This window comes from Trichomonas vaginalis, chromosome I, assembly GCF_026262505.1.
Source record: "Trichomonas vaginalis G3 chromosome I, whole genome shotgun sequence".
NCBI lineage: Eukaryota > Parabasalia > Trichomonadida > Trichomonadidae > Trichomonas > Trichomonas vaginalis.
The window spans coordinates 4,229,052-4,249,504 of record NC_067203.1 but is presented as its reverse complement, the minus strand read 5'-3'; the positions used below and the strand labels follow the sequence as shown (position 1 = coordinate 4,249,504).

The 20,453-nt window shown below is 32.8% G+C and overlaps 9 protein-coding genes across 9 annotated transcripts; 2 read left to right on the top strand and 7 right to left on the bottom strand.

Moving 5' to 3' along the window:
- Positions 1-878: 878 nt before the first annotated feature.
- TVAGG3_0926880 (FMN binding) lies at positions 879-1,985 on the top strand (the record flags this gene model as incomplete). The annotated part of the gene is made up of 1 exon (XM_001295075.1): positions 879-1,985. The coding sequence occupies one exon, from the start codon at positions 879-881 to the stop codon at positions 1,983-1,985; it is 1,107 nt and encodes a 368-aa protein (XP_001295076.1).
- A 1,845-nt stretch (positions 1,986-3,830) lies between these two features.
- TVAGG3_0926870 (calcium-binding protein family) lies at positions 3,831-4,379 on the bottom strand (the record flags this gene model as incomplete). The annotated part of the gene is made up of 1 exon (XM_001323102.2): positions 3,930-4,379. The coding sequence occupies one exon, from the start codon at positions 4,377-4,379 to the stop codon at positions 3,930-3,932; it is 450 nt and encodes a 149-aa protein (XP_001323137.1).
- A 367-nt stretch (positions 4,380-4,746) lies between these two features.
- Positions 4,747-8,526, bottom strand: TVAGG3_0926860 (uncharacterized protein; the record flags this gene model as incomplete). The annotated part of the gene is made up of 1 exon (XM_001323103.1): positions 4,747-8,526. The coding sequence occupies one exon, from the start codon at positions 8,524-8,526 to the stop codon at positions 4,747-4,749; it is 3,780 nt and encodes a 1,259-aa protein (XP_001323138.1).
- A 369-nt stretch (positions 8,527-8,895) lies between these two features.
- Positions 8,896-9,228, bottom strand: TVAGG3_0926850 (cyclin-dependent kinase inhibitor 2C-related family; the record flags this gene model as incomplete). The annotated part of the gene is made up of 1 exon (XM_001323104.1): positions 8,896-9,228. One exon carries the CDS (start codon positions 9,226-9,228, stop codon positions 8,896-8,898), a length of 333 nt encoding a protein of 110 aa, XP_001323139.1.
- Positions 9,229-9,236: 8 nt separating this feature from the next.
- TVAGG3_0926840 (spectrin binding) lies at positions 9,237-10,196 on the bottom strand (the record flags this gene model as incomplete). The annotated part of the gene is made up of 1 exon (XM_001323105.1): positions 9,237-10,196. One exon carries the CDS (start codon positions 10,194-10,196, stop codon positions 9,237-9,239), a length of 960 nt encoding a protein of 319 aa, XP_001323140.1.
- Positions 10,197-10,731: 535 nt separating this feature from the next.
- Positions 10,732-11,916, top strand: TVAGG3_0926830 (glycine-rich protein family; the record flags this gene model as incomplete). Its single annotated transcript, XM_001323106.2, has 1 exon — positions 10,792-11,916. One exon carries the CDS (start codon positions 10,792-10,794, stop codon positions 11,914-11,916), a length of 1,125 nt encoding a protein of 374 aa, XP_001323141.1.
- Positions 11,917-12,293: 377 nt separating this feature from the next.
- TVAGG3_0926820 (Rap/Ran-GAP family) lies at positions 12,294-15,599 on the bottom strand (the record flags this gene model as incomplete). Its single annotated transcript, XM_001323107.1, has 1 exon — positions 12,294-15,599. One exon carries the CDS (start codon positions 15,597-15,599, stop codon positions 12,294-12,296), a length of 3,306 nt encoding a protein of 1,101 aa, XP_001323142.1.
- Positions 15,600-16,165: 566 nt separating this feature from the next.
- On the bottom strand, positions 16,166-17,524 carry TVAGG3_0926810 (stress-activated protein kinase signaling cascade; the record flags this gene model as incomplete). The annotated part of the gene is made up of 1 exon (XM_001323108.1): positions 16,166-17,524. One exon carries the CDS (start codon positions 17,522-17,524, stop codon positions 16,166-16,168), a length of 1,359 nt encoding a protein of 452 aa, XP_001323143.1.
- Positions 17,525-17,838: 314 nt separating this feature from the next.
- Positions 17,839-20,429, bottom strand: TVAGG3_0926800 (TEL2 interacting protein 1 TTI1 family member family; the record flags this gene model as incomplete). Its single annotated transcript, XM_001323109.1, has 1 exon — positions 17,840-20,296. The coding sequence occupies one exon, from the start codon at positions 20,294-20,296 to the stop codon at positions 17,840-17,842; it is 2,457 nt and encodes an 818-aa protein (XP_001323144.1).
- Between the last annotated feature and the right edge of the window lie 24 nt (positions 20,430-20,453).

Genomic DNA, 20,453 nt, shown 5'->3' with positions numbered 1-20,453 from the left:
AATGATAATGTTGAAACTTTTTGTAAATTTTGAGGTAAATCGAGACTCTCTAAGCCAGCACAGTTATAAAATGATTGACTTCCAATCGAATTTAACGAGTCTGGAAATGAAATGGTTTTAAAATCATCTTTATCTTTAAATATGTAATCTGATATCTCTGTTGTACCATTATCAATGATAAGAGTATCTGAATTTGAGTAATATTGCGCTGTTTGTTTAAAAAGAATAAAAATCAATTTAGAAAGAAACGATAAAAAATATTCTTATTCAAGCCGTATGATTATTTTTGATTCAAACTAAATCCCAAAATTTTCTTTAGAATTCCCAACCATTCTATTCCACATTCTTTAATGCAGCAAAATACTGATAAGAGTTGTACTTAAGAGTTTTGCAACTCTACTACATAGATCATGATAGGGAAAATTTGTCCACTATTCTTTTCTCATGTAAAGATGGCTAGTGGGACTTTTCCCAAGAGTAAATAAAAATAATCAAATCCTAGTTCATGTTATAGACGTTCCATTAAACTCCTGATCTTTCATTGCCAAAATAGTTTATTTTGAGCTTTCTAAAAAAAAACTTTGGAAAAGTAACTTTTTCCCTTTGACCTGCAGACATAGTGTTTTTAAGATCAAAAATTTTGGGCGAACGTGGAGCTCAGACCTCTCGCGTTGCTCAAGCCATCGCTCCGCGTATGCATATGAAACTAAAATGTAAATATTTTAGCAGATATGATGAAATTTTTCGTTTTTGAAAAACAAAAATGAATTCTATTCCATATGTAACATTCACCATGAATTTCATACCGAAAGCTTCGCTTTTTCTCAATTATAATTTCAATTAAAATATTTGAATGAATTTGAATTCACTTTCAAAAAATGAATGAAAAGCTGGTTTCTATTGTCATTTTGAATATGAGTGGCAGCGTATTGTTCAGCCCCATACAAATTGGTCCACTAAAGCTCAAGAATAGGATCATGAGATCACCATGTGTTATGAATGATAGCGACAATAATGGATTCCCGTCAAATAGATTGCTTTCATATTATAAAGAATTAGCCATTGGAGAAATGGGTTTGATAACATCAGGCGGTGTTTATGCTACAAAAGCTGGAAAGAATTGTACTCAAATGGCAGGAATTGAAACGGATCAACACGCAGAGGCTTGGAGATCAACAATTGATTTCATTCATAGTAAGGGATCTAAGTTCATCTTTCAACTGGCAGATTCAGGTGAAGCCACAACATCTGATATTTCTTGTTCGCAACCAAGAGGACCTTCAGGGTTATTACCGAATTCAAGGATGATGTCCACTGCAGAAGTTGAAGAATTTATAGAAATATTCATCAATGCTGCAAACCGTGCACAAAATGTAGGATCTGATGGTGTTTGTGTTCATGCTGCCCATGGTTTCATGATTTCTGAATTTCTTTCACCACATTACAATAAAAGAACAGATAAATATGGTGGAAGTCCAGAAAACAACAGAAGGATCTTGAAAGAAATTGTTGAAGGAATTCGCTCAAGATGTGGAAAAGATTTCTTGATAGCTACTAAGATCAATGGTGCTGATCAATGTGAGAACGGAATTACTGCTAAAGACTTTGTTCAAAATGTATTAAATACACCAGGATTAGACATGGTTGAAGTTTCCTGTGGTTTCCAAAATGATGCTGGATGCAGAACACCTTCGTTTAAGGGCATCAATGGAATCAGATTTAAACCTGGTTATAATCTTGATGAAGCTCTTGAATTAAGAAAATTTTCTGATATCCCAATTGCAGTTGTTGGTGGATTCAGGAAATTAAAGGATATGGAAGAAGCAGTAAAGAAAGGAATCCAACTTATTTCCCTTGGAAGACCAAGTATTTGTGAACTGCATATTGTCAAGCATTTAATAGAAGGACACGGAAGCAAATGCATTTCATGCAATCAATGCGTTAATGCACTTGCAACGGGTATGGCTAAATGTTGTGTGTTTTAACATCTTAACGAAATAAACATTTTTTCCCTTTCTTTGATTCATACATTGATAATAAATAACAAAAAATTGGATCTCCCAGTACAATTGATGTGATTGTCACTTTTCAATATGAAACTACCATTTCTTTAATTTAACAAGAATATATTACTATTTAAATCTTTGCTTGCAAGATACGGAAAAGGACTTGTTAATCATGGCTATATTTCAATTTATCAGAAACAGAATCTTGTTGACAAAAATATTAATGGATTACCATACTTATGCGAGCACAATGATAGTAATATCTGGTTCATATACACTAAACCGGATAATTACATGTTAATTGATTTAAAATCTCAATATTTGATTACAGGTATGAAAATTCAAGGGACTCTGCACAATGAAACTGGCACTCAATGTTATCCATGGGATTTCTGTCCACCAAGCTATGCATTAGAGTTTTCAAACGATAATAATACCTTTTATTCTTTATTCCAGGAAAGCGATTCTAGACGAATTAATTCTTCAAATTCAGAAACTGAATATTTTTTTGAAACAAAAGGTTACTTTAGATATTTTCGGCTAAGAGAAATTTCTTTTGTATATAATTCTGCTATCCATGGTCAATACCTTAAATGGCTTGATTTTTATGTAAATTCTAATATATGTTCTGCTTGTAATAAGCCATACTTTCAATTTAGTTTCTTTTATTTGTTACCTTCCTCAATAATTTTTACTTTCGAGTAAAACATAACTATTAAACTATCTTCGTAACTTATTTATGAGCTATTTTGAGAAATATTGTTGCATGCTAAGATCAGTCATAATGTAAACCTCTCAATTTTATTGTCGTGGGAAGTATCTCAATTCCTTCAAAAAAATTGAAAAACTATTTAATTTTAAAAATATAATACTTTTAATTAGTTAATTAATTGGAGATATTTTTTAAAAAATCACTTTTGATAATACTTTTGAGAACTTTAATTAAAAAAATATATTCAAAAATATCCAGGATATCAAGAGGGAATTGTTCCTTATGAGGTATATAGTTATGATGTATACCTCATAAGGAACAATTCCCTCCTTAAAACGAGAAAACTTGTTCGAAATTGTTTATCATTTCGAACAAGTTTTCTCGTTTTTAATAAGAAACTAAAGGCTATGAGGCACTGATTATATATTAGTGCCTCACAGACTTTAGTTTCTAATAGATAGCTGGGAAACTTTCTCCAAATGATAAGTTATTCAGAGAAAGTTTCCCAGCTATCAAGAGGGAATTGTTCCTTATGATGTATATAGTTATGATGTATACCTCATAAGGAACAATTCCCTCCTTAAAATCGTAGACATTTTTATACTTATTAATCAACCATTCAAAATCATATTCCTCTGAAAAGTTATTTTATTAAAAATTTAGAATTTTAATAAATATAGAGTTTGAATTTCATACAATACCTATATATTTTCAATAATGGAATTTGAAAACCATTCTCAAAAGTTCTCAGAAAACCTTTTTTCATTAATTTTAAGAAATCTGAGTATTAAATTAAGTGATAAATTCGTTTGACACTACTTTAATTTTTAAATTCAAAAAATTATATGTGCTTCTTAAAATGACTCAAAAAATTTTATTATAAAATAATATATAATATTAAAAATCCCACAACATTTTTTTACTTTACATAATCGTACTTCCTCAACGATTAATTTCCACTCAATTTCTATCGTTGACCGAACTTAGCATGCAACAATATAAGTATTAATTTAACCATTTCGACTTTAATATTTTCTAATTTAAAAATCTAACTCAGTTAATTGAAAAACGAAGAATACAACTATGGTTTTACGGACTAGATGGCTTAGAAGAGAAAGTATTGTAGTTAGATTAAATAATTTAAGTATTTTCATAATATTTAAAAGAAAATCGTGATTATTTTTGTAAGAAAAATAAAATATTAAAAAAATTTACTTTCCGAGAGCAAGGGCACGGAATTCAGCATAATCAATCTTTCCATCTCTGTTCTTATCTGCTTCGTTAATCATTCGACGAACAACTTCTGCAGATGAGTCGAGACCTAAGCTAATTAATAATGAACGAAGTTCGTTTGGTGTAATAAATCCATCTGTATCACGATCGAAAACTCTGAATGCTTCTCGAAGCTCATCTTCGATGTCTGACTGTCTCATTTGACGTGACATCAAAGCAAGGAACTCTGTAAAATCGATAGTATCATTACCGTCGGCATCAACCTCGCGGATCATATCTTGTAATTCGTTAGCTGTTGGAGACTGGCCAATAGCTCTCATAACTGCTGCAAGATCATCAACTGTGATAACTCCATCACCATTTCTATCAATAATGTCGAAAGCTTGACGGAATTCCTGAATTTGGTCTGCAGTAAGGGTTTCCACCATTTTGTAAATTCTTTGAACCGTTTACAATTTTGACATCATAGATTTCAATATGTATCATATAAATTAGGGCCTTATGCTAATACAAATATTATTGCTCCTTAAAAAGATCGGAATTCCATATAACGTTTTTGCTCAATTCATTGAAATCTCGAATATACAACAATTTCAATCAAATCAGATATTGGAAAATGACAACATACTCGAATTGAATACATTATGAAAATATGAACTTATGTTTTCATATCCTTTTTTGGGATATCTCATTCAATTGCAACTTCTATTTGCACACGATAAATAAAACAATATCTCAATTTGAAAATAAATTTAAACAACAATTTAAAGATTATTAATATAAAAAAAAGTAAAATTATAATTGAAGTCTACGAATTTCGGAGTCCGTAAGTCCAGCTTTAAGGGTTCCAATATCATAAACTTCTTTTGCAGCTAATCTAACAAGTTCAAACCTTAATCTTTGAGCAGCTTCAACATCACTAGCAGCCTTTCTCATTTGTTTCTGCAAATCTCCTATTTCTGTTCTAAGTTCTGCTTGTTTATTAAGTGCTTCTTCATTCTGTTCTATCTTTTGTTGACGTAATTCAGCTAATTTCCTATTTGCTTCTTGATTTCTCTTTTCTAGCAACTCTCTTTCTTTAGCATTCTCTTCTCTTACTTGTTTCAGTTTTGCAAATGTATCTTCATGCATTTCTTGTGCCTTCTTTGTTACTTCTTGTTCTGTAATAAACTTAGCACATTCTGAAACAGAAGAACCGGTGTAACCAAATTCAATTCCATCTTTAATGACCAAATCAGCATCACTTCTCAAACTATCATATTTCCTAACTAAATCATTGAGTGCGGCAGTGACAGTTGCTGTAACTTGAGGGCTTAAAGGCAACAAGAAATTAACATCTTTCTTGTTTTTATGAGTAACAATTGCAACAATTGTATTTATAAGTTCTTGTGTCTGTTCCAAAGCGTTCTTAAGAGAAGATGTTGCTGAAGGAACTGCTGACTCATCGTTTGCACCTGTTATCTTCATCAAAGAATCAACAAAATTAGCATGACATCTTTCTAATTCTAAAGATTTAGCTTTTTCTTTTTGCAATTCTTGAACTAAACTTTGGACACCATTAAATATAACATTATCATCTGGAGAATTAATATTCAGAAGTCCACCAATCTGTCCTAATAACTGCGCGTGCTGATATCTTTCTGCTGTGAAATCTTCTGTGACTTTTTTAACAGCTAATGGAATTTCTTTTTCTTCAGTTGTTTTTACGATTCCTCCCAAAGCATCAACGAAATTCGTGTGCATAGAAACATGTTGATTCAAGTCTTGTACTAATTTATTAAGTGCAATTGGAAGATTTTCTTCTTCTTTAGTTCCTAAAACTGTTCCTAATTGAGTAACTAAACTCATTCTCTTTTCTTTTTCTTTCTGCAAATTGTCTTTGAGTTCTTTGATAATTCTTGGTGCTGTTTCAGGAGTTGCTCTTGGATCTGCTTTCAACAATTCAGTCTTTAAGTTTTCAAGTGATCTTTCTTTGGCTTGTAACTGTGTGATTTGGGAAACAATCTGTTTCTGGTCTCCACTCGTTAATGCTCCTAAAACAGTTGCAATTGATTGTTGTCCTTCCTCAGCATTTGCAAGTTTTTGTGTCAAGTTCTTAATTGTTTCAAGGATTTTAGTTTCTTTTGGTTCATCGCAATGAACAGCTCTACATAGATCTCTTATAAATGTTTCTCTATTTGTTTTGGCAGCTTCTAATTCATTGTTAATTGTTGTCAAAGCTTGTGGTAAAGCTTGGAAAGAAGTTGCTCCAGGAAGAATTGCAGAAACTTGTTTCTGTATAATATTCATTTGCTGCTCGATTTCTTCTTTCTCTTGTTTGATATCATCGATTTGTTTAAGCATATCTTTTTTGGCTTTTTCATATTTTTCAGTATTTTCTTTCTCTTTTTGCAAAACTTCATTTATTCTCTTGATTTCGTTTTCTTTATCAGAAATGATATGTTGCAATTGCATTTGATCACTTTTCTCTTTTGCAAGAGCAACAGGAAGATTCTCAGGTAAATCAAATTCAACAAATGACTTCGCTTGGTTCATAATATGCATCAATTTTGCATTTTCACCTTGAATTTGCGAAACTTTTTGTGACAAAACTTCTGGAATTTTTTCATAAGAAATTGCTTCTATTTTTGTTGTTGAATTTTGTGGTAATGCATTAGGAGTATTTGTTGCAAGTGTTGTTCCTATTATACCTTGTAAAGAGTTAAATATTGACTTCTTCTTCTCGTTTTCTGAGTTCAAATCATCTTTTTCTTTTTGCAAATTTGAAACTTTTTCTGATGCAGCTGAAAGAGCTGATGTAATTTCTTTAGCCAAAGAAATTGATGTTGGTGGAGAAGAATATACAGGTAACTTCAACACATCATGCATAAATTGTTCATATTTAGTTTTGGCGGCTTTCATTTCTTTGTTGACACTTTTTAGTTGTTCAACAGCTGCATTTTTAGTATCAACTAAAGATTTGACATCAGCAAGAAGATCAGCCTTTCCTGGATTGTTCTGAGGTACCAATTGAGCAATGTCTTCCTTTAGCTTTTGTAATTCATTTACTTCATTTGTTAAATCATTCACTTTTTTGAAAGTATCACCTAAAGAACGACTTTGCATTTGATTTCTTCTATCCATGTCAGTAAGTTTTGCATTGAACTCTTCTTGTTGTTGGTTAATTGTACCTGTAAGTCTATCATTCTGTTCTTTTAATTTTGTCTCGTATTCTGCTGCTTGGCCGAGCATTTTTGATTCATAATCTTCCATTTGATTTTGTAATTCTTTTTTATAATTCTCTACTTGTTTGTTGAGTTTAGAATTTTGGTCTTGAAGAGTCTGCATAGCTGTATCATATCTTGATTGTTGTTTTGACATTTCGTATTTCAAGTTATCATGTTTTGAATTCAAATCAGCTGCTTGTTTTCTCGCTGAAATGATTTCGGATGAAAGATTTTTGTTCATTTGCATCTGAGAATCTAATGATTGTTGGAGAATATCATTCTTCTGCTTATGTGCTTCAGCTTGCAATGTTAATTCATTGAGTTTTTGCTTTGTTTGGGCTAATTCTGTTTTAGCAGTATATGCATCGGCCAAAGATGACTTTAAATTAGCGATTTCATCGCGTCTCTGTCTTAGATTGTTATCTTGTTCCGAAATTTGGGCTCTGAGATCTCCTATTGTTTGATCTTTATCTTGAATCATCGATCTCATTTCACGAGATGCGCTAATATACTTTGTTAATTTAATTGCTTGTTCATTTCGCTTTTGATGCTCTTCAGCGATAGTTTGCTTATTGGATTCTTCTCGTAATTCCATTTCGCTAATCCTATTTTTTGCATTTTCTAACTCTACTCGTAATTTAATTGCTTCTTGATCAATATTATACTTATCCCTCCTGATTTCTGCTAATTGCTTCTGTAATAACTCATTTTCATTCGTTAGAAGTTGATGAGTTGACAATGCAGATTGAGCTTTAAGAAGATTTTGCTCTGTATCATGCTTCATTTTAACATAATCGTTGTCTTTTTCAGCAAGTTCGAGTTTTAATGTAGTTATTTCCTCTATTAAGAGCTCTGTCTTGAGATTTGATGCATCATTGTCTAAAGTAAGTGAACTGAGCTTATTTTTATGTATTTCTAGTTGATTTTGATCTATTTTGAATTGAGTTTTGAGTTTATGATATTTGTCTGCCTTTTTTTGGTATTTAAGTTGAAGATTTTTGAATTGCTCTGTTTGATTCTTGTCCAATAGCGAACCAGAGTCAACTTTAGAGCGTAAAGCAGATATCTCTCGATGTAATTTTATATTTTCATTTGATAACGTATCTGCATATTCATTCGACTGCTTTAATTGCAATTGAAGTGCTTGGATTTCTGATATAAGATCGTTTCTTTCTGTGATCATGCCTTTATAATTCCGCAATTGCTCTCGCTTTTCTAATATTTCTTTTGTTAACTCGTCTTTCTCGAAATTCGCTTGTTGTAAAGCTTCCCTAGATTTGATAAGATCAAACCTAGCTGAGTACAACTCTGCATGTTCGTCAACATCAATTTCTTTAGGCTCCTTCTTTATATTCTTGGAACCCTTCATTGAAATTACAAAATTTTGCACTATCTGCTGGAAATATTTCAAATAACAACTAAGATTTTAAAATAACATCAAAATACCTGTACAAATAATTTAATAACGTGCGGAAATATGATGAATATTAAATTGAGCAATATCCAAAATAAGATTTAGACATTTAGAATAAAGAAATTCTATATATTCTAACTCAAATACTTTTAAAATACTTTCGTATTAATGCAGTGGAATATGCTTTTTGACCTAAATACAATTTGAAAGTATATATAGGTATACAAATTAAAGTTCATAGGATCTATAATGTGCCAATCTCTCTCCCCCCAAACAAAACATCAATAAGCAATTTTTATTTATAAGTAGATTATAATTTTTTTTTTATGAAGTATTGGCACCATGAGAAAGAAGAATTTCTTGCATTTGTTTAATTTTCCATTTTTTAGCTTGGTCAAGTGGAGTTTTTCCATTTTTATCTTTGACGTTGATAACTGCACCATGAGAAATTAGAATTTCCGCTATATCTGGCAAATTCAACTCAGCTGAATAATGAAGAGCTGTCCATCCACTTAAATCTTGAATGTTTACATCTGCACCATTTAAGATGAGGTACTCAGTCATTTCTTTACTTTTAGATATTACTGCAAAATGCAGGGCAGCTTTTCCACCAATATTTTGTGCATTAATATTGATATGATTCGAAACAAGCTTCATAGCTATTTCTATGAAATTTTTTGCGCAGCAAAATGAAGTACATTATATTCATTATTATTTGTTGAATGAATATCGGCACCATGTGAATAAAGCAATTCGAACATTTCAATATTATCCTTTTCTATTGCACGAAGAAGAGCTGTGAATCCTTCCTTATCTTTGGCATCAATCTGCGCTCCGTTTGAAAGAAGAAATTCTATTTTTTCTTTTGAGTTTTGTTGTACTGCATAGTGAAGGGCTGTAGCTCCCCATATATCTCTTATATTGACATCAGCACCATTTTCTATGAGTAATTCCATCATTTCTTTATAATTTTGGTTCATTGCGTTGATGAAGGCCGTTCTTCCATATTTTAATTGTACATTAACATCCGCACCAAGCGAAATAAATACTTGTGCGATTTCAATATTGTTCCTTTCTACAGCATATTGTAATACTGTCTTTTCGCCATTGCCTTTTGCATTGATATTAGCCCCTTGATGAACCAAATATTTATAAAGAGACAGAATATTAAAACTAAGAGAATGAAATAATATTTCATTAATATCATTTGCTTGATCAAAATGAACAAGAAAGGCTTTAAGATTATGATAATAAATACAATCATTTACATCAATTGTCAACTGTTTTTCATACATTAAAAACGTAATAAAATCAATGTTGTGTGAAATTATTGCATATTTCATACATTCTTTGTCCGGTTCTATTTTTTTAAAACATTTGCTCATGATGTCTGCATTTCCTCCTAAAAATGACAATTCAAGGCATCTTTTAGTGATTACTACTTCAAACTCTGTTATCAAATATTTAAAACATTGAACTGCACCAAAATAACAGCATTTTTCAAGTAATGAGTATCTATCTAATAAATATATTCCCCAATCTGTCATTTGATGTTCATCAAAATCATCACTTTCTGTTATCGAGATAAATGATTTTATATCATCATAAGCAATAGCTTTGAACATACTGTTATTTTCAAGGGTATCAAAAACTTTCCTATTTGTGCTATATTAGAAATATACTCCAAACTTTTTCTGAGCTTTGCTCAGAAAAATTGTTTGGAGTATATTGGAATACCAATCACTTCAAATTGTTTTGGGCATTATGATTTCTTTGAAAAAGGGACCCAAAAAATTTGAATTGATGGGTATTTATATTTATGGTCAAATTTCTGGCATAATATGTAATATGATTTGTAATAAGAATAATTATATTCATTAATGCTCTCTATTATCTTAATAATATCTTTTGTCGTCAATATATGAGTGTCGATCAAATTAGTCTTTATAGTTTGGAAAAGTACTTCGATTTCTTCTTTATTCGTTTTCAGTCGATACAATGAATTAAATGGTTCACTATAAAACTTAAATTCACTTAATGCTTCAAAGCAATTCCCAGGTATGTGAGAATCAGTTGACATTAAAAAAATTACGACTTTATATTGGCGTGCAGCACCGATAAATTTTACAAAAATCAAAATCAAAACTAAATCATACCAATGGGAATAGTAAAATATTTTAGCTGCATTCCATTGCGGTTACAGTCCTTAAATAGAGCATAATGTTAAACTTACGATATTCATTAAGAAATTCTACAAGAAATTCATTCCTTCGAGTTAAAAGAAAAAGTAACGTCTATTTATTCGAATACCCATGTGATTCAAGAACATATTGTGAACCATATGAGATTGAATTGCCAGTTGGTGAATGCAAGGTTGAATTATGGGGTTCCTCAGGCGGCGATGCCAGAGTCAAGAATAAACCCCAACTAATAAAACGAAGTGGTGGAAACGGCTCATATGTGAGCGGAATTATCCACATTTCACAAAAAGTGAAATTATACCTTTATTTAGGTGGCCAAGGCGAAGACCAAGCATCCGTGAATGAACTTCAAAATGCTTCCCTCGGAGGCTGGAACTTCGAGGGCAAAGGAGGCATAGATACTTTCGAATATCATGATGTGAATAAATTAGTTGAAGAAAGAAACACTCCTCCTGAGAATGGTGCTGGTGGTGGCGGTGCTGTAGATCTTAGATTATATTACTATGATATAAATTCCGCCCCCATTGATAAAGATGAATTGCGAAAATCGATTGAGAGCAGAATAATCGTCGCGGGTTCAGGCGGCGGTGCAGATTCAGGAGAAAAACCATACGGATATCCAGGTGGTAAGCTATCTGCGAAAAGCTTAACTCCTTACCTATTCGGAGGGAACCAGACTAATGGAGATCTTGGGGTTGGAGCAGATGGAATCTCCTCAGATGATAATCAAGGGGCTTCAGGAGGTCACGGAAGCGGATTTCGTGGCGGATATAACACATTTGATAAGACCAAAACTACTGGAAGCATATTCGAATGGGGAGGTACGGGAGGAAGCTCTTATATCAGCGGACACTTTGGGTGTATTAGTCCTAATTATCCTCCAGGAACAGAACCAAATCAAATAAATAATATCCACTCTTCAAAATTTTATTTCACAAATACTGTGATGAAAAGTGGAGATGAAGCAATGCCTGACCCATTCAGCGATGATTTTGGAATAATCATTGGCCATGTAGGCAATGGAATATGTAGAATTACCTTTCTTGTCAATCCATTTTGCCAAACATGTTATACAAATTTCCCGATGTCATGGTTTATTTATACTCATATATTCATGTTAGTTTGTCCATCTTTTGATGTGTAAATAGTAAAGAGTTATATAAATAACAACTTTAATAAGAGACCATCAGCTAAACTAACATTTAAGGTATATATATAACTCACACCTTCAGATTATGTGTTGTCAATTTTCAATCCTACAATTTTATATAAAATATTTCGACATGTTTTCCGTGGCTTCATTGGTTTTGTTACATCTGCGACTTCCTTTTCGTGTGACTGAATATATATAGATTTGGAATGTTCATTAACATAGGAGTTTGCAGAAGATTAAAGAAATTGTTTGCAATTTTGGACAAGATTATAAAAATTATAAAAAAAATTTATACAAACAAAAAAATTTACATAACAACAATATGTTCTATAGAACAAAAAAATCAAAATTACAAAAAAATTAAATAATCAAATTGAATTCCTCTTTGCTTTGTACATCTGGTAGACCTTATCAGAGCTCTTACTCTTCTCCAAAACTCGTGGAGTTGATTTCATCACGCTCCACATCACGAAAACTGTCCAATGAACTAATGGAACCAAAATCTCGCAAGGAACGACCAATTCTAAGTTGATTGGGCCAACATTTTCATGAGAAATAGTATCAACGCGACATAATCCGTTTCTCAGAGGTTTTATCCGAATTAATGCGATTATATCTGGCATTTTCAAGTCGCTCGTCAATATCTGTATGTTTCCCTCGTTCCATGCAATTGCTATTCTGTTTTCCGATATGATTCCGAGGTCTTTCTCCTCAAAAAGTGAAACAATTTGGAAACAACACTCTAATCTCGTTGTTGACCACATAACAAATGGTTTTCTATCGCTGTCGTCAACGTATTCCTTCTGTTTACCAAGGCTTTTAACGAAATTCATGAATTCCGGTGAAGTTTCGTTGTAATCCAAAGAATTTCCTCGGAAAAACACGGAAATATCGAGATGATAGCCGTAAGGGAATGGTGGGAGTATCTCTGGGATATCGGAATTGCCGATATTATTGAAGATCTCGAGTAAAAACTGAGAAATATCAGTTTCATTCTTCAATTTGTAGTGAAAACAACCCTGTGTGTCGTTTTTCGTGTACAAATCAATTGTATTGTCTATTGGCTGTCCGAAATATACTGCAGAGTCATTATTTATCCGAATAAATTCTTCATTTTGTAAATCTGTCACTTTTTTGAAAATTTTTTCTTTTCCTATGTTTTTCAATAAGTAACAGCTTTCTCTTCTTATGATTTCGTTGATTCCGTCATCGTCATCCTTTTCGATATAGAACCTAGCAAGCAATTCTGTCCTCTCTGCTTTGTCATCTGAGAAAATGATGTAATCAGAGAGAGCTTGAAGGGCTGGGAAGAAGTAGTCACCGGATAATGGCTGTCTGCACAAGAAAAACTTCAGTTGCTGTATCAAATTACTCGTCTTTTGCTTCTTATTTACAAATTTGATCATATACGGAACAATTGACAATATATGAGCAACTAAAGGTAAAGGATCGTTCTGTACAGTGAAAGAGCATATGATAGCAATCAACGAATCAGTGATATTCCTATCAATTAAGCATTGTTTTATCAAAATCACGAAAGCGCAACAAACTAACTGTACATCAGTCGTATTTACCCTAGGCACAAATTCCTTGAGGTGGAGAAGGCACTGCCTGTCAAGTTTGTCCTTCCCAAAGAATTTTCGGATTTGATCAATTGTCACTTTTTCAACTAAATTTTTGTAAAAATCTAAAATTTCATTTAGACTTTGAGATGACGGTTGTTTGATGATCGTCATTGTAGTAATGAACGATATGTATCTTAAATAATGCTCGTGGTAGTTATTTTTGGCATCTTCGAGCATAGATATGTAAGATTTGCAAGGTTGTATGAGTTTCGTGATAACTAAAGGCATCATGAGGAAGGAGAATGGTTTTCCAGCTATTATCTCGTCAATGGCGAACTTAATCAGGTCGTGGGACACTTTTTCTTGTGAAATTGGGATAAATTTTATCAAAAACTTGACAATTTTGAGGTGAACTTCCCTTTTCATAATTTTATTTGTGTCCGGTAACATATAACAAGTTTTTATAGCGGTGAAAACTTGTTCTAAGGACTTGTTCGGTATCACTGAGAAGGAGTCGAGGAGATGGCTCAATATAGAGTAGAAAATCTGCTTCATTTCGGATGAACTCGAAATTTGGTTGTAAATTTGCAGAACTTTTGGCGAACTTTGGAAGTTTGTCACGGAATCTGCGACATTTAGGTACTCCATGAAGAAAGAAATAGCACTCTTCTCATTCCAATTGTCAGCTGTCAAGTTAAAGTAAAAAATTAAGTTTTGAATTTCGGAATTTCCTCGAATTTGCTTCGAAAGACCTCGTTCGTACGAAACACTGTTGATTTTGATAGGTGACTGCATGTATGGAAGCACTGTAAAGAAGTATTGTGAGAGAGTTAAAGCAATTTGAGATGATATGCTGAGAAAGCACTGATTTATCATTTCATTTGTATTCTTCGTGCCTTGTAATGTCTTAATGATGCTTCCCGAATCAAGTTTTTTGGAATCAAACGCTGACATCGAAAATATTATAATTGATAGCGGAATTTTTGTCTTAAATCGCATCGTAAGTAGTAATTGGATGATAGATTCGCAGGTTTTAACAAGATCCGGTTGAACTATCGCGTAATTGTATAATAATCTGAAGGTAAGTAATAATTGAAGCAAAGGAGACAAAATCGGGAGAATTTGACCATGCTGATCGTATACGCTTTCATATTTATGTGTATATTGAACGATTGTACCGAAAATAAATATTAATAAAACGTGATATAATTGTTGTAAGTTATTTGTTGAATCTGCCAACAGAGGAAGGTAATTTTCCAAAGAAGGAGAAAATTTGCAGTCGAACCATGATAAAATTTCGTTCATAGGGACCTTCTGTTTCATTAATAATCCGATTTGTAATGCAAACTGGTCAGCATTTGGATCTAATTCATCAAGAGATCTTTCAAGTGGTCGCCTGCAAGTAATAACTATAGGAAATGATGTCAAAAAGAACTTACAAAGCACTTGTGCGTCAGAAAATTGATCTGATTCATCAAGAAGCTCCAGAGAGTTCTGTATTAAATTCTTCATGCATTCTAGCGGTTCAAGATCTCCTTTATTTGTCAAGAAAGGCCATAATCCTGCATTTACATCGATAATATTTGAAAACATTTTCATAAACTCAGTAGAAATGCGTCGTATTATTTTGTTTTTCGAGGCAAGGAATCTGAATATGTTTGGCAAAATGTGCTGGATCAAAAAATTCCACCATAATCTGATAGTTTCTGGAGGAGACTTTAAATCAATCAATTGGATGAGTGAAGATATCTCACGCAACAGGTCGTCCGCGGAAAATGGTATACAGTTCTCCAATTTGATTACAGGGTATTCGAAAGATAATTTGTCTCCTGGGAGAAGGAAAGCGAGTTGGAAAACCAATGGCCAAGAAAGAAGATTGATTGCATGAGTTATACAATATTTGAGTATGCTCAAAACAGTTTCCCAAGCTAAATCTCGAAGATCTCGATCCATTGTTGGAACAACAAGAAGATTTAGACAAATTAGCATCTTATCGCCTGAGTCTGGTATAAATTGTGGAAATCTGGTAACAGCATCCCTCATGTAAACAACAGAAGTCAAAATTTTTTCGTTGCTTGAAACGTTAGTTGACTTTCCAATTGTATCCATGAGATACTGATATATTTTGTCAATGCTATCCAGGAGTACGCGTAAATTTTGATCATTTAATGACTCATTCCGCGTACTCATCAAAAGTGACAAATCTGAAATCTGTTTCACAAAAAAAGGAGAGGAATAATATAAGAAAAATAAAAGTCTATTAGTAAGCACGCCACATCTGCTATTTTTTGTTGATTAATTTGAGGGGGAAAAACATGGAAATGCAGATCTTTGGATACAAATTGACAATCCAACAAGATTACTAATAGAAAAATTATTCCTGTAATGAATGCAATCCCATAAATTGTTTGTAATTGGCCAATTGCAATTCCAAATTTGGGACGTTCAAATTAGATGTTTAAATTAGGTTTTGAAGGGATTTATAAATGACATTTTACCTATTTGAGAGCATTGCATTTCATAATATCTTAAATATCCTTGCAAATAAGTAAATTAATGAATAAAATCAAATTATTTTTGTAGATGATAAAGATAAAATGTATTTAAACAGTAAATTTTATCATAATAAAAAGAAAGAATTAGAAAAACAAACAGAAATAATAATAAAAATAAAATTAATGAGTGTTCATTCTTTTTGCTTTGATTTCATCGACTTGTCTTTGAGCATCAGCAAACTGCTGTGCAAGGTTTGTGAATGACTCTTCAATATTGTCAACTCTTGTATGCAAATCGTCAATTTTCTTCTCATAAGCTGAAAAATTGTCATTTGTAGTCTGACTTGATGCTGATTGCTCGCTCATGTCATCAAGATTGTTGGAAGATTGAGATCTGTGCTTCAATGCCCTCTTTTTGACAGCTTTCTTGGAATATGTGACAATAAATCTTCCTTTGTGGACTGTATTAGCTGGATCTTCCGCTGATTCATTGGCATCCTCTGATTTTGATGGGGAAACTGTTTTGTCAGGACGAGAAGCATCGTTTTTGTTAGTTTTGTCACAATGTATGAATGTAGCAGCGATTTGTGACCATTCTGGGGTTTCTGAGGTTTGTTCTTTGATGTGGGGATGAGATACTTGATAACGCTTGTAGAGAGGAGGCATATTGCTCATCAAAACTGATGATACGTATTTTGCGCCTTTTGACTCTTTAATGAAGGAAGATTTGAGGAGATCCTTTGCAGACAATCTCTTCTTCTGGTCGGTGTTGAGGCATTGCTTGAGAAAATCGATGAATTTAGATGAATAAGTTGGATTTTGGTCGCTTTTGAGGAAAGACGTTTCTGGAGTCTTGGAAAGAATTTCCTTTGTAACATTCATCTCATCTGTGCCACAATATGGATGATGTCCTGTAGCTAATTCGTAAATAGTAATTCCGAAACTCCAAATGTCAGCTTTTTCAGTATAGCCGTTATGGAGAGATACTTCTGGAGGAGCATATGCTGCAGGTCCGTTATAAGTGTTAGAATAACGAGCCTTTGCACGATGACCTCTCATAATCAAACTTGTTGTCGATCCGATAGCTCCGACTTTAACGTGGCCATCATTAGACACAAGTATAGTCTCTGGTCTGAGATCGCGATGTATTTGATGCTTTTCATGCCAGTATTGCAAAAATTGCAAAATTTGTTCTGCAATTGAAGCAATTAAAACTTCATCTTGAAATCCATTCATGTATGCGAACTTGAGAATGTCGTGCAATGAGCCACCTTCCATATATTCGTAAAGGAACCATAGAGTTGACCCAGATAAGAAAGAACCATAGTATTGGATTTGATTTTCGTTATCTGATGTTGCCCAAAATGCAACACGCGCACGTAGTTCCTCTAAATCGACAGGAAATGAATCCATATCGATTAATTTTGCGCAAACCAATCTATTGTTCAAGATATTTCTAGCAACCCATACAGTAGAAATATCAGATTCGGCAATTTTATGGAGCAGCTCGTAGTTATTTTTATCGAATTTATAATCCATTTTTTTGATTTAAAAAAAGTGACGAAAATAAAATCAGCCAAAAATTCAGTACTCTGACGAACAAGAATTTCTTTCTCTTCATTTAATACTCCTCTTCAGACTGCTTTATTCATTGTCTTGTCAGGTAATTGTTAAATTTTGACATTTGATCGAAAATGTCCAGGCTTTTGAAGTCAAATGACAGTTCCATTATAATCAACTTTAGATGTTTGTTGATTTTTACTGATAATTTATTACGAAAAATACGAGTATAAAAATAAAATTGAAAAAATCAAAGTTTTTTTAAATAGAAAATCTAATATTTATTTATAAAACTCAATTTACAACACTAGGCTTTGGCGGATCCAATAGTTTTCCAATGTATATTACGACATCCTTTGGAAGAATCTTGAAATAAGTTGTCTTTTTCGCCGAAACCGGGATTTTATTGGCAACTTCCATCATCAAAGTCAATAAGAATGGTTTATCGGAGTTAAACAAATTCCATAACACATTTGTTGCCATAACTCTTATAACTTCATTCACTTTCTTTGGAAGACAATTTAATAACAAATTAAACATCTCTAATTCTCTTCCAACAAATATCACTTCTCCATCATAAGAACAAGCAAATAGATCTAATATATTCTTTGCCATAGCAAACGCACTTTCATTATGTATGTTTCCTTCTAATTTTCTTAAACATCCAATTAAAACTGCCGAAAAAAGTGACAATTGTTCACCAACTCTTTGTTTTACAAAAGATCTTGCGACTTGTAATGCTGTTTTAACGATATTTACAGCGGATGCAGCAGCAGGAGTTTGGTTATCAACAGAAGAGTTAAGAATCAAAATTGAAGGACCCCACATCTGATGAACCATTGGTAATAATTTTTCTTCATCAGAAATTTTTGGCAGAGCAACACAAATTGCATCTAAAGCAGCAGTTTGTTGACTCAAAGATGGTGATAAAATGAAGTGTATGCATCTATCAACGATGTCATCGCATACAGCAGGCATTTTTTCAGCACATCTACTTAACATCCTTAATATCGGCATCTGCAAATTGTCTTTTGTATCCAAGATTTCGAAAATTCTTGGAATGATGTGACTCAACAAATTCGAAACATCTCCTTCAACAGTCAAAATTGCTGAGAAAACAGTTAATATCTCAGGATGAATATCAATGAATTGCAATCTAGCCATTAATCTATCTGTCAAATAATCTGCATTTTGCATTAGAAGTGTTGCGATGTCACCATCTTTTGCTATTTTCTTCAATGCAACATGAGCAGTTTGTTCAACAGATGGATAAGGAGATGCCATGCATTCAATGATTCTCGCGAGCATGTTCTGCATCACGTCTGTGTCACAGTATTGGGAAGTCACTTCTAAAGCAAGCTCTAAAGCAAGAACAGACCTTTTGTCATCTTCTTTCAGATTCCACCATTGTGGTTCTTCAAGAATATCCATGATTAATCTTTCATCTGCCAAACCTTTCAAAAGTCCAAAAATGTAAAAAACTTCAGGAGCACTTGACTTCGATTGATTGAGGATATCAATCAGTACTTCAACAAAAGAATCTGCTGGTAAGTTAATGACAATGGTTTCGAAGGTATTCATCAATAAAGAGGTACTTAAAAATGGCCTTCTATGAACTAAAAAACCGTCATCAACTTCACAATATTTTTTGTCAGAAATTTCGATTTCACTAACAAATATGAGAGCTGTGGCCAAACTGGAAAGTGAAGTGAGTATTTGGTCTTCAAATCCGTTGTTTTTGTCTTTGTTGATCAAAATAATTCCTGAAATTGTTTGTAACAAATTTAAGCGCTTTAAATCATCAGAAAGCTTTGCACAACGTGTTAGATCTATAACGCATTGCTCAAATTCGCCGGAAATGATGATGTCGCCGGAAATTTGTTCAATAATTGGAGATACTGCTTGTTTAACTTGTAATGATTCATCACAGACAGCAGCAAATAAGCAGCGAATGCACGGTGAGATGTATTGCTTCATTATTTCTTTTTGATATGTAATTAAAGTGTTCGCAAGATTTACACGCGAAATTCTGGCTTTCCAATGCTGCATTTCTACGGTCAATATGCGTTTAATCAAGTCTCCGATCTTTGGAGCATCTTGCTCTGTAAATTTGACGTTCGACCATGTAAATTCTAAAATCGACATTGCTTCGCAAAGAATTTTATGGCGAGTACCCTTTGTTTGTATGACAGCTGTCATTGCTACTGAAATTCCTGGCAAGATCATCTTTACATCTGGTCCCATAAGATGAGCACATGAATTTGTAAGAATTAATGCATTTAATCCGTGTATTAAGGTGCTTTTTGTAGCATAATTGATTGATTCTGATACAACATATGCGGCTTCGTTTGGTTGGATTTTATCTGGGATTGATAAATTACAAACTTCTAAAGCAAGATTTCCGATTTCTTCAAAAAGTTCGAATTTTTGCTCGCGAGCACGTATAAGAAGCTGAATCAAGATAGTTACTAATGTAAATTTGTCGAAAAATATATGTAATTTGGCTACGAAGATATCTTTCATGAAAATTAGTATTTTTTCAATCAATGTTGGTGATAGATTTTCTTTATCTAAGAATTGTAATATCGAATTTTGAAAAAGAAGTGAAATATACCCTTTGCTTGTTTCATCAGCATTCGTAAATTGTTCGTAAAGCTTAGACATCAACGGAATTACTTCTTTAACTGCTCTATTTGAGTCAATACCATCAACAATTTCACCAATCAAGTCTGATGAAAGATCCCAATTCATTATTCTTCAAAAATTTCTTATCGTCCTTCAGCCATTTATCTAGGTATTGCTCTAAATAGGCTCATGAATAAAAATTTAATTAGAAAAATGGCTTGATTCGAAGAGGCAATTAAAATTATTTTGATGATTTTCAGTAACGAGTCTATTTCTATTGTAA